The sequence below is a fragment of the Myodes glareolus genome, chromosome 1 (assembly GCF_982192425.1).
Source record: "Myodes glareolus chromosome 1, mMyoGla1.1, whole genome shotgun sequence".
NCBI classification, from domain to species: domain Eukaryota; kingdom Metazoa; phylum Chordata; class Mammalia; order Rodentia; family Cricetidae; genus Myodes; species Myodes glareolus.
Window position 1 is genome coordinate 69,392,098 of NC_142026.1, and position 15,746 is coordinate 69,407,843.

At 45.5% G+C, this 15,746-nt stretch overlaps 1 protein-coding gene across 2 annotated transcripts; it reads right to left on the reverse strand.

Moving 5' to 3' along the window:
* Positions 1-1,832: 1,832 nt before the first annotated feature.
* Znf8 (zinc finger protein 8) lies at positions 1,833-14,632 on the reverse strand. 2 transcript variants are annotated; one of them, XM_048427734.3, is made up of 5 exons: positions 14,426-14,632; positions 11,342-11,409; positions 11,049-11,175; positions 10,709-10,804; positions 1,833-4,176 (listed from the first exon to the last, which is right to left on the reverse strand). In XM_048427734.3, exons 3-5 carry the CDS (start codon positions 11,080-11,082, stop codon positions 2,747-2,749), a joined length of 1,560 nt encoding a protein of 519 aa, XP_048283691.3. In that variant the 5' UTR covers positions 11,083-11,175; positions 11,342-11,409; positions 14,426-14,632; the 3' UTR covers positions 1,833-2,746. The 2 variants fall into 2 exon arrangements, with proteins under 2 accessions (XP_048283691.3, XP_048283690.3); XM_048427733.3 differs by lacking the exon at positions 11,342-11,409 and having other exon boundaries at positions 14,426-14,630.
* Positions 14,633-15,746: the final 1,114 nt, after the last annotated feature.

Here is a 15,746-nt window from a genome sequence, read left to right on the forward strand (position 1 = left end):
AGAAGAAGCTTTCCAAAAGTCCTCTTGCAGAGACTTCAAGCAAAGTTTGGGATGGGGAGAGGAGCTTTGAGAACAAAGCGAGTCATGTGACCGTATGCTCCAACCCCCACTTTAGCAAGCTCAGTGGTTTGAGACCAAACCAGAAGTCAGTCCACCATATCAAAAACAAAGAGAATGGATTGGATAAGAACAACATTTAAGTTACTCAAGTAACAAACAAAAGACTAAGAAACAGCACAACTAGAAGATTTAAGAAAGAAACCAAACACACTGTATAGATTATGGTTAGAATAAAACAAATGCAAACTTTATGAAGCAACCAGGTACATCTTAATACTGGATATTTGATGGTATCTGCTAGATATAAATAATATATTTTTCCTTGAGATGTAAAAGAATAACTCTTCCTAATATTTTTGCCCTAGTTAAGAAGCGTATAGTCAATAACCTCAGGACACTGTTTCATTCAAATTCTGGCCCAGAAGCACTACCCAAACAACATGGCAAAACCCCAAAGACGATGGCTTAGTGTGATTATGTGAATGGCTTTGTCCTTTTGGATCAATATACTAAAAGTCTTAGCCTTTTAGAAATATATTCAGAGAGATGAACAAAAAGTTCTCTGGGATGGATGTGAAAACAATACAGGGAGGGATGGGGTAAAGAGGTGGGTGGGAGAACCAATGAAAACATCATTCATTTTTTTAGAATATCCATTGTAAGTGCTAAAAGATTACACAGAAAGATAGGGAATTCTTCACCCCAAATATAAACATGGCAAAATGGTGAAAGATTTACTAAGCACTACTTTGTATATATAAATTCATGGCTCTATTTACTTTTTCCCTTTTTTTTTTTAAAAAAAAAGATTTATTATTTATTATGTATACAGTGTTCTGTCTGCATGTATGCCTGCAGACCAGAAGAGGGCACCAGATTTCATTGTAGACGGTTATGAGCCACTATGTAGTGGCTGGGAATTGAACTCAGGACCTCTGGAAGAGCAGTCAATACTCAACACCTGAGCCATCTCTCCAGCCCCCTCATGGCTCTATTTGTTAAGAACAAACACGAATGTTAATACAGCTTTGTTCAATTTACAATTTAGAAAAGGTGGGCTATTATTTGTGTCTCTGGTACTGGGGATGAACTCAGGGCCTTCTACATGTTAGCAAAGTGTTCTGTTACTGAGCTAACTCAACCCTCTGGGTCAAGTTTATATCAAGGCTTCTCCACCTTAATACTATTAATATTTGGGGTTATAAAATTCTTTGAGGGGCTGGAGAGGTGGCTCAGTGGTTAAGAGCACTGGCTGCTCTTCCAGAGGTTCTGAGTTTAATTTCCAGCAACCACATGGTGTCTCACAGCCATCTGTAATGAGATCTGGCGCCCTCTTCTGGCATGCGGGTATACATGGAGGCAGAATGGTGCATACATAATAAATAAATAAATCTTAAAAAAAATTCTTTGAGGAGCTGCCCTGGACACATAAATATGTTGAACAATATCCTTGGCCTCCACCTGAAAGCCAGAAGCATCCTTCAAGTTGCAGTGACAAAAATGACTCCAGATATTACTAAATGTCCTGTGAGAACAAATTATTGCAGATGGGTACCCCTGACTAATAGCAATATCTCAAGGTAGTGGTTTACACAGGAGCTGTGACTCCTTTAAGAGTGTTGTGGAATGCTGTGGACACTTCTCTGTCAGATGACTTATTGAAGCGAGGACAGGAGCCACACCCGCTGTGAAGTACAGAACTGAGTCACGTGTGACGTGTGAGATAAGTGAACTGAGATTCTCAGTTGAATTCACATAGAAACACACACTACTTTGTGTATATTTCTATTTGGGCAGAATTTCCCACAAATGCAATCATATTTTGGTTTGTCCAAAACTTTCATAGGAGGGCTGGAGAGATGGCTTAGTGGTTAAGAGCATTGCCTGCTCTTCCAAAGGTCCTGAATTCAATTCCCGGCAACCATATGGTGGCTCACAACCATCTGTAGTGAGGTCCTGGTGCCCTCTTCTGGCCTGCAGACATACACACAGACAGACTATTGTATACATAATAAATAAATAAATATTAAAAAAAAACTTTCATAGGAGTTTATCACTACTCTGCAAAATCACTCTGGGCATAGCAACGTCCCTTATGGTGTTTGTAGGCAACAGTGTGCCTCGCAGCAGTCTGAAAGTTACAGGCTGTTGACCTGGTGAAAACAGGCCCACATAAGGACATGGCAGGATACCACACTGACTCAGTACATATCATTCTATTATAAATTAAATTAGTTATGTTTTACAAAAAGGGGTCATATGTTATTTCCACACTATGCCTGTGCAGAGGTTTTATTACTGGTAAAGTCATTTTGTGGTAATGGAGAAAACATCTTAAGATGTCTATTGTTGCTGGATATAATGGCACATGGCCATGGAACTAGAATTAGGGAGGTGAAGGCAGAAGGATCAGAAATTCAAGGTCATTCTTGGATACGTGGTAAGTTCGAGGTCAGCCTGGGCCATATGAGACCTTGTCTCAGAAAAACAAAGAAAAAGTCTGTTGTTAAACAGGAGCCCAGTTTGATGCATTTCAGAATCATGAACCTCAAGTGTTTGGGAAGCACCACTTCCTTATGAAGTCAGAGGTCACCACTGACATTAAGCCATCTTCTCTTGCCACCAATACACTGTGTGGACTTATGTTGTACCTAATAACTCAACAGTTATCTGAAGAGTTTCCTTCCTATGTAGATTCTCTGATGTCAAATAGCACAGAATTGCCCATTGAAGGTTCTTCCACCCCAATAACACGCACAGGGTTTTTCTCCTGCATAATTTCATGAAGGTCAAACAAGGCCAATGCCCTGTTTGCTTGTTCTGCCTTTGCCTGGGCCACAGGGATCTCTCTTGAATTTGAGTGTGGATTCTGAATAAGCTTTGAGCCCCGCCGACAGGGCTGTTCTCGCCTTCGGCTACGCCCATGTGGTTCTTCCTCTCTGTTGTGGGTTAGCTGATGTCGGATGAGGTGAGAACTCTGAATGAAACATTTCCCACACTGATTACATTTAAAGGGCCTATCGCTCCGTTGAGTTCGTTCTTCTTGACTCAAAGGAGGGTCACAGCTGAGGGTTTCTGTCCACTCGTGCTTTGTTAAAACCGGTGTTTGCTCAAAGATCAGCCTCTGTCGGCACTCATAGGGTTTCTCACCAGCGTGCTTCCGCTGGTGCTGGGCCAGGGAGGAGCTGTGTCTGAAGCCCTTTCCGCAGTGATTACACTCATATGGCCTCTCCTCAGTGTGAGTGCGCAGGTGCAAGAAGAGGCAAGTGGTCCGAGAGAAGGATTTCCCACACACACTGCAGGTGTATGGCTTCTCTCCAGTGTGCGTTCTCTTGTGTCGCCCTAGGGATGAATTCTGATTGAAGGCCCTGCCACAGTCCTGACACTCATAAGGTTTCTCTCCAGTGTGAATTCTCCTATGGACTGTAAGATGTGTACTGTGGCAAAAAGATTTCCCACACTCGTCACACTTATAGGGCTTATCTCCAGTGTGGATGCGCTCATGTTGAACAAGGGAGGAGTTCTGGCTGAAGGCTTTCCCACATTCTTTGCACATATAAGGTCTCTCTCCTGTATGAATCCTCTTGTGCACTGTGAGGTGTGCATTATGGTTAAATGACTTTCCACAATCAGTGCATTTATAGGGTTTATCTTGAACCTGACTTTTTGTGGGTTCTGTAATGGGCACAGTCTGATCAAAGTTTTTCTGGCTGCCACTGTCATCAAAGGGCTGTGTTGCTGGGGAGTCTGTATGCTGACTAACTAAACTTGGGTTATGTTTTGAGTTTTTAACTTGTGAGCCATCAGTACAGCCATGTTCTTTCCTAGAAATATCTGATAATAGATCTGTGCTTAAGCTAAGAACACAGGTTTCCTCAAGTCCAAGACTTTCATAGCTTTGACTTTGAATTGATATTTCCTTGGGGCTTTCCAATTGCCCTAAGTTACTCTGGTCCTTCTTGGTCCACAGGCAATCACTTTTCCGATCTACCTCTGCCATGGGATGACAAGAAACAGCCACTTTGAACCCATCCCTTTCTGTAATGGGCGATAGTTCCTTCTCATGAGGGCCCTGCTCCTTGAATGATGTGTGGTCTTGAGGTCCAAGAACCCAGCCTGAAAGAAGAACAAAGAGCTCCGAGTAGTTGAGGGAAAAACAAGGAGAGGTTCCTAATACCCTGGAACTTTGCCACTAGTTTAAGATCTTAACCTGCTCTGCTAAGTCCCGAGTCTCCTCTTGACACTATCCCTGCCCTCAACCGTAGTTTCACTCTGGGGGCATGCACAGGAAATGAATTAAAAATGTACCAGTTCCTTGCAGGATTTTGTTACAACCCATCACAAACCTAGTTCCCAAAAGCAACACTGCTTTCCATCTTACAATATGAAGTGATAAAATCTACATCAGCAGAGCTGATTTTTCCTAGAAGCTCCACAGAAGAATATAGGGGAGTCAGTAGAATAGCATCTTCAAATCTCTCCTGTTGTCTCTGTTGTCACATATCCTTTTCTTGCTATGACCTTCTTGCTTTTTTATAATTACTCTTTTGATTACATTGGGCCCACCTGATAGACAAGTGATTTTAGGGATTAGGAATTAGACTTCATTGAAGACCATGCTTCATTTGGTTGCTCACCTTTAACATTAAATATGTGCATGCACGTGCACACACACACACACACACACACACACACACACACACACACGCCTGAGTGTATGTGTGTGTAAAATGTGCATGCAGGAGCCCACTGAAGCCAGAGAGGGCAATGGATCCCTGGAGCCGGAGTTATAGGTTGTTGTGAACTAACCTGGGTGCTGGGAATAGGCCCAGGTCCTCTGCAGGAGCAGTAAATGCTCTCAGGTGCTGAGCCAGTTTTCCAGCCCATCCTTAGCATTCCTGAGGCCTCTTATTTGCTTAAGACACACATGAACGTGTTCATTCATTCAATATCCATCTTATCACACTAGTGACCAGTCAGGGCCTGGGACCTACAGATGCTAAATGTTCAAAACATCTGTCTCAGTGATATTGGAGGGATTTAGGGGAAAACCAAGAGTCTGGTCATAGGAGAAGAGCTGGAGAAACTGAGGCTTGCTGGGTACTAATCCCTTTACTGCCTTTGCATAGTACACAGGGGTTTTAGTAAAATCCAAGTTATTCCACACAAAATTTTATATTTGAAGACAATATGCTGAATGTGTTATACAGTTTATGGAAGTGTTCTTATTTAAAACAGCACTATGTATACTATATATACAAAGAAAATTAGAAACAGAAAAACAGTAGCAACATGACAATTTACATACATGTATGTCCACTGCAGCACCTTTTTTTTTTTTTCCCCAGACAGGGTTTCTCTGTAACTTTGGAGCCTGCCCTAGAACTAGCTCTTGTAGACCAGGCTGGCCTTGAACTCACAGAGATTCGCCTGCCTCTGCCTCCCGAGTGCTGGAATTAAAGGTGTGCGCCACCACCACCTGGCTCAGCAGCACTATTCTTAATAGTCCCAAAATGGAAACAACTCCATGAATTGATGAATGAAAAAATGAAACATGAGTGTAGGGAACATAGCTCAGTGGTAGAGTACTTGCCTAGCATGATGAGGCTCTAGGTTCAATTCCCAGAACCACAACAAACAAACAACAAACAAATAATGGTCCATCTATTAAAAGGAGTATTTAGTCATAAATAGGAATGACGTGTGAATATACACAACAACATGTGGGAACTTTGAAAACATTACCCTGAGGAAAGGAAGCCAGACACAAGTGTCACAGACTAAGTCCACTGATTAAGAAAGGCCCCAAACAAGCAAGCCCATAGACAGTCCAAATGAATGGTTGTCAGGATCTAGGGAAGACGGTGGCGGTTGTTAGAAGGCAACTTTTGGGGTGAAAGCTAAGGCCTGAATGTTTAGGCTCGCCTAAGATGTGTGTGTTTACGTCCTAATCCCTGCTTTGATGGTATTTAGAAATGGGGCTTTCAGGAGTATTAGGTCTTGAAGGCATAGCCCTCATGATAGATTAATGTCCTTTTAAAATGGGACACTGGAGTCTCCCACTGCTGAGGAAAAGGCAGCTATTTATAGACGAGAAACGGGCTTTCATCAGGAACCAAATCAACTGTCAGCCTCCAGAGCTGTAAGAAATAAATGCCTGTTGTTTAGACCACCTAGACAGTGATGACATGTTCTGGAAGTGGACACTGGTGGTGCACACACAACCTGTGAACACACGCTGACCCCACTGGATTATACTGGTGGTGCACACACAACCTGTGAACACACGCTGACCCCATTGGATTATACTGGTGGTGCACACACAACCTGTGAACACACGCTGACCCCATTGGATTATACTGGTGGTGCACACACAACCTGTGAACACACACTGACCCCACTGGATTACAGCACAGGAGTTTTTCTGCTTTTGTTTTTTTTTTTGGTTTTCTGTTTGTTTTGCTGAACTGGGTTGTCACATCCAGGGCTTCATACATACAACTCCCCCCACCCCCCGTATGGTTTCTCTGTGTAACAGCCCTGGATGTCCTGGAACTAGCACTGTAGACAGTCTGGCCTCGAATTTACAGAGATCCACCTGCCTCTGCCTCTTGAGTGCTGGGATTAAAGGTATATGCCACCACTGCCTGGCTACAACCACTTTTATCTCTAATTTTAAATGGGAAAGTTTTATGGTAAATGAGTCTTAATAAAGTTGTTACCAAAATCCTTTCCTCCACCCTGGTTACCCTTCTGTGCACCATGCCAATCACTTCTGTGCTCTCCTTCCCTGCCTCCCATTCTCAATGGCGTCACCTCTTCCCTCAATTTGTTCACTGCTGGTTTCCTCACCATTCCTTTCAACATATCCCATGCTCCTTGGCTCATGCTGCCTTCTCTGCCTTTCATGCATCTCCAGACACCCACTGGCTTCAGTGTTATCTTCTAAAAGAGGCATTCTTGTGTATCCTGGAGGCACTGTCTACCCTATGCTTCTCATGCACATTTTTGTTTGTTTCGACCATCACCTCCTGATATTGTTAATCATTCCTCAGACCCCTAGATGACTGAGGCTGTTTTATTTTTGGATGCTACACTCCTAGCATCAAAGGCATTACGTGGGTGAGTCCTCAGGAATCTTTGCTGAACGGGCTCCTAAGCTGATACTATTGATACAGCCTCAGGCAAACCCTGGTCCAGACCAATACTACCAGTGGGAAGGAGGTTGAAGAAGATCCAGTGTCAGAGACCTTAGGCCACTGCCGAGGGCTGAGCTGCTGTAACCAGGTCAGGCCAGCAACAGCTGAAAGCATCAATGCTGAATTCACCTGAGGTCCCCACAGCTCCAGCCACCCCATACCTCAAACAACCGATCCTGCTGTTTAGGAAGTCATAGTGTCTCCAGTGAGAAACGGTGGGAAGAGGAAGGTTGAGACGATAGTTCACCAAGTGAGGTCAAGTAACTATAGGAGGGAAACAGTAAGAAACAAAGCAAGATGCAACAGGAAGGGGGGGGGTGTTTCACCTCCACGGGTTACCTAGCCCACCAAATCACATGGTTGCACTGGGAAGGGGTCATGGATGAGCATTCTTTTCCTTTAAAACAAAAGGGAAATTGCTGTCTTGTTGAAGTGTGGTAAGCCGAATGTGGCCCCTCAAGGACAGTCACATCCCAGTCCTTGGACCCTGTAAATGTGTGATGCTACATGGCAAAGAGGATACTGTAGATAAAATTAAGAATTAAAAAAAAATAGGATATTTATTTCTGTGTTTGTATATGAACATATGGCACATTTGCGCAGGGGTCTGAGGCCAGAAGAAGGCATCAATCAGATCCCCTGAAGGTAGAGTTATAGGTAGCTGTAACTACCTGACATGCGTACCTGACATGGACACAAATTCGTTGTTTTTTTTTTTTTTTTTTTTTTTAACAAAAGCAGAAAGTGTTCTTAACTGGTGAGCCATCTCTTCAGGTCCAAATTAAGACTCTTAAAAGTGTGCGATTATCTTTATATTCTAAATGTCACTAAAAGGCTCCACATTGGAAAGGCAGGTGAGACAGAGATGACCACGTGATGATGGAGACAGAGCTGAGGATGTGCTCATGAGGAAGGCCTCATGAGTCACGGCATCCGGGCAGCCTCTAGACACTAGGAGAGACAAGAACTAGAACTCGGCCGCAACTGCCAGGAGTCAGGCTTGAAGAGCCCCTTGGTCTCCTACCTCCACAGGTTTGAGAAAAGACATGAATGAGTCTATGGGCTCTTTTTTGCAGGGGGATGACAGGGTTTTACAAATGTAGCTGGGGCTTTCTTGAAGCGTTCTTGGGATTACAGGAATTACCTATCATAACCAGCCATATCTTTTTTCCCATCCACTTTGCCACAGTACTTTGCTACAGTAGCTGTAGAACACCTATATGAAGTATTAATGCAAAGTAGTTTCTGTTTCAACAGGAGGCCTTTAGTTTCTAGAACATTTATGATGGCTCAGATATTAAGTTCTTCAAACTCTCTGTAACAATTCTGATCCACACCTGCCGTGTGAGCCAAACAGGCAAGGCTCAGCTATTTCAGAACCTAGTTTCCATAGCAGCCTAAGCCTGTCAGTGAAAAGCATGTGTACGGATGAGGCAGGTTTGCTCCTGACAAGATAGCAAGAAGCAGCATTGGCAACAACCAATAAAAGAGGGAGAAGTGGGTCTTGCCGCAGACTCAGCCAACTGCGAGTGAGGGTCACAGCCCATCACAGAGGTAAAAGTGTTTCTCTGCAGCCTGGGAAGGCACCAGAAGCATTTGAGTGGGTGAATCTGCAGGCTGCAGCCAGACCATACTCATTTCAGCTGTCAGCATACCAGTGTACCAGCCCCATCTAGTTATGAAACTCAGACCTTTCCTTCCCATTCTCCCCAGTAAACAGGGCAGGACAAGGGCAAGTAATCCAGTCCTGACCGAAGAGTTTTGAGACAAGGGGTAGATACCTGGTGCTGCTTCTTGGTGCATCCCCACCACTTCCCTTCCTCTCACCTGGCTGGAGCTGCTGGAGCCACACTGTAACCCTGAGCAACACAGAACCATCGGTCCCAGCAAATCTCTAAGATGCCAAGGCAGCATGAGCACCAGCTAAGTCAGAGGTCCGGCTATTTAAAAGTCATACTTTCCTTTTCTTCTGAGCTTCTCTTAACATGGCTTTAAGGATTTTTGTTCTGTTTTTGAGGCAGAATCTCTGTCTGTCTATCTATCTATCTATCTATCTATCTATCTATCTATCTATCTATCTATCTATCTATCTATCAATCTATCTATCTATCTATCTTTTAAAAATGTTTAGTTATTATGTATACAATATTCTGTCTGCATGTATGCCTGCAGGCTAGAAGAGGGCACCAGACCTCATTACAGATGGTTGTGAGCCACCATGTGGTTGCTGGGAATTGAACTCAGGACCTTTGGAAGAGCAGGCAATACTCTTAACCTCTAAGCCATCTCTCCAGCCCTTCTATCTATCTATTTATCTATCCATCCATCCCTAGCTTGCCTGGATCTCATTATATATACCAGGCTAGCCTTGAACTCACAGAGATCCACTTGTTTCTGCCTCCTGAGCACTGGGATGAAAGGCATCACCATGCCAGGCCAAGTTTTTAATACCTCAGCAGAATCTTTTCTGATAACAGACTAGTAGAAGGGTGTGAGGACCAGGTTTATAGAATATAACATGCAAGAACTGAATGGAACGCTGGGACGAAAGCCAGGAAGAGGATGCTGGGAAGGCTGATGAGAAAGAAGTGGCCTAGAAAGGAAGATGGAGCAGAAATACAAGTGAGGCAGGGGTCTCACTGCTGGAGAGGAAGAATGGCTTTGGTGAGCACAGGAAGGCGAGGCCATGGGGCATCCTCCAGAAATGCATGACAACTGGCCAAGCTGACAGACTTAGAGCCGTTTGCTCACAGGCTGGCCCTTGGGAGTATTAGGGAACTTAGACTTGGGGTGGGTTCCCACCACCCTAATTGGTAAGAAAAGTTCACTGCTCTACTGTTGTGGCTTATTTCAAGCACCAGAATTACGGTATGTGAGAGGCAGAGGTGCCCGCAGGAGAAAGCCTGTCGTCCTCATGCATGATCACAGCTCACTGCTGGGGGAACTGAGCACATTCAGTCTGACTCCACAGACCGTAGAGCTGGAAGCTCATGCCTGGGTCCTTCCAGTGCTTCTCAACCTGGGTGTCACAACCTCTTGGCAGGGGGTACTGAATGATCCTTTCACAGGGTCGCCTATGACCATTGGAAATATCAGATATTTACATTATGACTGATAACAGTAGCCAATTACAGTTAAGAAGAGGCAATGAAAATAACTTTATGGCTGGGGATCACTACAACATGAGGCGTTGAGGGGTCACAGCATTAGGGAGATTGAGAACCACTGCTCTAGACTTTGCCTCCTGAAGCCTTTTCCCTTCACGGGTTTTGCTCTGTATCTTTGGCTATAATCAGTCAGAGCTGTGAGTAAGATAATGCCAAGTCCTGGGAACCTCCTAAGAAAGAGATGCTTCCAAGGGCCCTGAAATATCATGTTTTCCAGAAGTATATCTCCAGTGGCCTCCTGGAAGCTCCCCAGTGGGGACACCCACTTGGTGGGGTTCTTACCTGGATGGCAGGCCCGGGTGCCTCCCCTCTCTGCTACCCAGAGCTCAGCACCTTGCTCCAGCTGGGAGATAACCGCAGGCTTGGGAAGATCAGGACCTGGAAAGAGGAAAAGACCCAGGAGGTCAGAGGCTGCTCTGGGCAAACAAGCCCAGACTACAGCTGAGGTCTTGCCCATCAGGACGTGTGGGCATCATTCAAGCACATGAGGGTTGTGCCTGGTGACAGAGAGGGCAGCTTCCTCTCAACAAGTGTATCCGTCAGCAAACGAGAACTCAAGGTTAAGTCAGAGTCCCATACCAGAGGCCCACAAACGTAACTCAGTCTAAGAACTGGGCCTTACCCACAGAGAGAAGGTGGCCAAAGGTCTCCAGCATCACATCACGATACAGGGTCCTCTGGTTAGGGTCCAGTTGCCCCCACTCCTCTTGGGTGAAGTCCACAGCCACATCTCGGAAAGTCACTGGCTCCTGAAACATCACATGTATTCTTGATTAGTCGGACCATCTACCTCTGTGGAAGAGGAAGGATGGGAGAAAACAGGCAGGCAGGGGTCCTGAGAAAACGTACACTCTGTGTGATGTCCCTCAGGCCTCACTGATAGCCTATAGGCCATTACAGGTAGGTATGGCTTACCTTGGCAACACATGAGAGCTCTCGGCAGGATCAACAGAGACAGCCACAGGCTGACCAGACAGACCTGGCTAGAACAATGACATGTAGGTTTATGACCTAAAGAAATGGTTACTAGGTTTTTTGTTTCTTGAGTATGTTTGTGAGTGTTCGAGTGTATGCACATGTGTCTGTGGAGGTCAGAGGATAATGGTGGATGGTCAGGTCTTTTCCTCCACATTGTCTTTTACTGATGACCAGGCTGCGTCAGCATTACCTGTTATCTGATCATCAGTTTCCACCTCCACCCCACTTTTTTTTTTTTTTCCCCTGAGACAGGGTTTCTCTGTGTTGTTCTAGCTGTCCTGCAACTCACTCTGTAGACCAGGCTGGCCTTGAACTCACAAAGATCTGCCTGCCTCTGCCTCCCAAGTGCATGGATTAAAGGTGTGTGCCACCACCGCCAGGCTCACCCCACTTTTTTTTTAACCTACTATTTTATTTTAGCTCAGTTCTCAGTCACACAAGTGAGAGTATGCCCGAATACGTGCATGCCTGGAGGCCCAATGTTGATGTGAGAATCATCATTTTCTCTACCACCTTATTCACTGAGCGGGTCTCTCAATCAAATGCAGAGTTTACTGATATTGTTAGTCTCAACAGCCATCTTACTTTGGCGATCCCCTGTCAGTCTTTGAGACTGGAATTATAGGTGGGCCACGCGTCCATGCAGCGTTTATATGGCGTCTGGGGATCTGAGCTATCGTCCTCACACCTACGCAGCAAGCGCTCTGACCACCAAACCACCTCCCCAGGGCCCCTTAACATAAAAAAAAAAAAATCTTTGTTTCTCCTGAGACAGGATTTTGAGTATCCTAGTTTGCCTCAGGCTATATAGCCAAAGATGACCCCAAACTCTAATTCTTCAGTTTTACCTGCCAAGCACTGGAACTGCAGGTGTGTACAACCACACCCAGTTTTTTGTTTGTTTGTTTGTTTTCTTCTTTTTTTTTTTTTAAAGAGGCACCAGGGCTTCACAAGCTAGGCAAGCACTCTTCCCTCCAACTACAGCCCCAGCCCTGAACACTTGAATGACTCCTTGTCACCTTCCAATAGTGGATGGCTGCTCCCCCAAGGACATCCAGGTCTTCTGAAACTGATGAGTATCAGGACAGTAACAGGTACTTTGCAGATGTGATAAAGACCCCAAGACAGTGGCTGTCCTGTGCCATCCACGAGGGCCCTAAATGTACTCACACGTTTAGGAGATTGGTGTGAGATTGGAGAAGTCAGAAGGCAACGTGATCACTTAAGCAAGGTGCTACATTGCTGTTTTGAAGCTAGGCAAAAGGCCGTAAGGCAAGGATTGCCAGGGCATTAGCTCAAATAGCTGGAAAAGCTAATCAACTGATATCCGCACCTAGAAACTTGGGAGAAGTGTGGTTCTGCTCAGTGGTGCTCATTTCTGACTTCTATCTCTAGACTGTGCCTTTTTATTTTTTTATTTTTTTTGAGACAGGGTCCAGCTTGGCTTTAGTTTATCATCTTCCTGCCTCAGCCTCTGATGTGGTGCTGGGATTATAAGCATGTGCTACCGTGTTTGGCTTAGAATATACGTTGTCTTTAGCCAAAGTGTGTAAGGACTTGTAACAGCCACAAGAAACTAACGTCCTGGACCTCAAAGGCCTCCACTTTTGGTCCTTGTTCCTGTGGAGGCTAGCCTCTAACATGGCCCCTCAGTGATATCCCGACTTGCATGCAGCCATGTTGACTTGTAGAACGGATAGGATACTGTGGAAATGACAGTGTGAGGTTCAAGCTGAGGTTCTAACACAGCCTCTACCTTGCCAGCTCCCGGGTCACCGCTCCACAGGAAAGCACACACTGCGCTGTGTGACCTCAGTGCTTACACAGCGAGGCCTACATGGAGAAACAGAGTCCCCCTGCCAACAGCCATGCGAATGAGTCATCTTGAAGGTGGGTCTTCTAGGCCCTGTCAAGTCTCAAGGAGTATTGTGAGGCTGTCATTGTGACTGTAACTTTAAGAGTCTAGGGCAGATCCATGAGTTCCTACCTATCAGAAACGGTGAAGTAGTATTTATTTCAGGTCACTACATTTTGTGCGTGTTATTTGTTACACGACAAGAGATGAAATACACTTCTAATGTCTTTCATATTGCTTATTCCCTGACAAACTGACAGCCTAATGACTGCTACCTGAGGCTTGACTGGGGCTGGAGAATCCACCATATGAATGGAGAATCCAGCCATATGAATGAGCCATTCTCATGTTGAGAGGTCTCAGTTCTCAGTTCTACACAATGGTCACATTTCATGGAAAACTAAAATAACACAAATCTGATAATTTGCTATCTAAGGCTATTAATAAACCCATTTTGCACACCAAGTGTAAAATAATGCAAACCTCCCCTAAGCAAACCATATAATCCTGCCACACAAGAACATAATTTCGAAGTTGCAGAATTTACATATGAATTGATTTTGGCTTTTGCTAAGTGGACTGTGGAGAACAGAATAAACAGCCAGTTTGTCTACAAAGTGCTTGAACTTTGATGACCAGAAGTTAGGCAAACTAGCAAACACTGACAGCCCTGCCTGCCAACGACAGTTCTCCCATGGCCCCACCAAGGTCCCTTGGTAGTTACTCCTGTTTTACTAACTTGGTGCCTGTGCCCCACGATGTGCCTTACTTACAAAATAAGGGCTTCGCGGTGTGGAGATTTCCGTCTGTTGATTCTACGCTTTAGGACAGTACCCGCAATGTGGGTGCTTTGTAACGCTAGCCAGTCACCTGTCATCACCGAGAAACATCTCTATGGATGTATGGGAAGGTGTTGGCTTGAGAGGGAGTAAACCCCCGAGTGGGGTCTCTCCTGTGACCACCCTCCTCTTCCCACCCCGTAGCAGGGAGACAGGAGGTTGGAGCATGGGTACTGGACACGGGGATGGGAGTGGGGCTGGGGGCTGGGTTCAGACCTGGGTTCCGCGGTTGAGCTACCGCGTTCGCTTCCCCCTGTGGAAAAAGGGCCGCAGGTTACAGGCCAGTCTTTGGGGAAAGCGGGGCCGAATCCACTCCGTTATTGTTACCTTAAGTTGTGTTGCTTGCGGCCGCGAGATCATCGCCATTGTTGCCGCTTGATCCTGCGGGTCTATCCCGAGCGAACAGGTCAACAACAGACGTCCAAGGCGATTCCTAATCTAAAGTGCACGCCCGTCGTAGAGACCACCCGACCAGTCTCCCGCTGGACAATGGCGGCAGTACCAGGGAACGCGACACTACAATTCCCAGAAGGCCACGCGCTGAGACGCAGCACTGGTCCAATAAGAGCTACTGCCAGTCCAACGTTGACCAATGGGAAGTCCTGTCCTCTGACTAAGGAGCAGGTCCCGGTAACTACGGAGACCAGCTTCCATCCCTTATCCATGGGGTGGGCATCCCTCCGCCCAGGTTATCCTGAAAATTGTCCTTCTACCCTGATGACTGAGTTTAGAGCACATATGCATTCCGTTCTGAGCAGCGAGGGGAACGCTGTCAGAGTTGGTCAATCTGACCTGCTGCAGGAATTAAATGTACGAGAGACCCTGGGATTTCTTCTTTATACTCTGTGTACTCCGGTTACACTGACACTTACCTGAAACAAAATTACATGAACATTTAAAAGTTTTCTTAATGTAATAGACTTCGAAGGACTAATGACTTGAAAGGTGAAAACGAGACTTCCCAGATTTCGTTTCTTCAGGTAAGATGAATATCAATTGAAGATGTAATTGTTACAGCTTGGCTGGAAAGATATCCTGGCAGTCAGGAGCCAAGGAATACCAGAGAGTCACGCCACACAACAAACGTCACACAGATTTATTGGGAGGGAAAACACCCAGGAGAATGGCTGCCTCTGCTCAGGTAGGAAGCAGCAGAGAACTGAGCAGACGCCAGGGTTTATATAGTTGTTTCTTGATTGGTGGCCTGACGGTGGAACTTTTCAGGGTGATGCTTTCCAGGGTGGGGATTGCTGGCCCTTCAAGTCCAGAGCTGGGACTTTTACTCTGCTGGGCAGAGAACTGGGTCCAGCAGTTAGGACGGTTAGAGTGTTCTGTGGGTGGAACCTGGCAGTTGGAGGTTCTCAGGAGAGGAGCCTGGCCGCTCGTGTGCCTTGTGTCTTGAGGGACTTACGAAAGGTACGTCTGTAATCCCAGAGATGGAGGCAATAAAATCCAGTTCTTGTTTTGTTACACAGCATGTTGAAGGTTACATTTTTGGGGTGGGGGCTTGGGAGATAAAGGACGAAAGAAAGAAAACACACACATACACACACACACTTTTTTTTTCAAGCTAAGAACTAGGCACAAGTAGAAAGTAAAAGGGTCAAGTGTGGTGGTGCACACCTTTATTTAAGAGGTAGGCAGAATT

Excerpts from the sequence above, each read along its gene's own strand:
- Znf8 (XM_048427733.3), bottom strand. The coding sequence starts at position 14,464 with ATGGCGATGATCTCGCGGCCGCAAGCAACACAACTTAAG. Across the intron at positions 10,805-11,048 it reads TGGCCACCTTCTCTCTGTGG|GTCCTGATCTTCCCAAGCCT; the intron begins GTAAGGCCCAGT and ends TCCTCTTTCCAG. Across the intron at positions 4,177-10,708 it reads CACCCGGGCCTGCCATCCAG|GCTGGGTTCTTGGACCTCAA; the intron begins GTAAGAACCCCA and ends TTCTTCTTTCAG.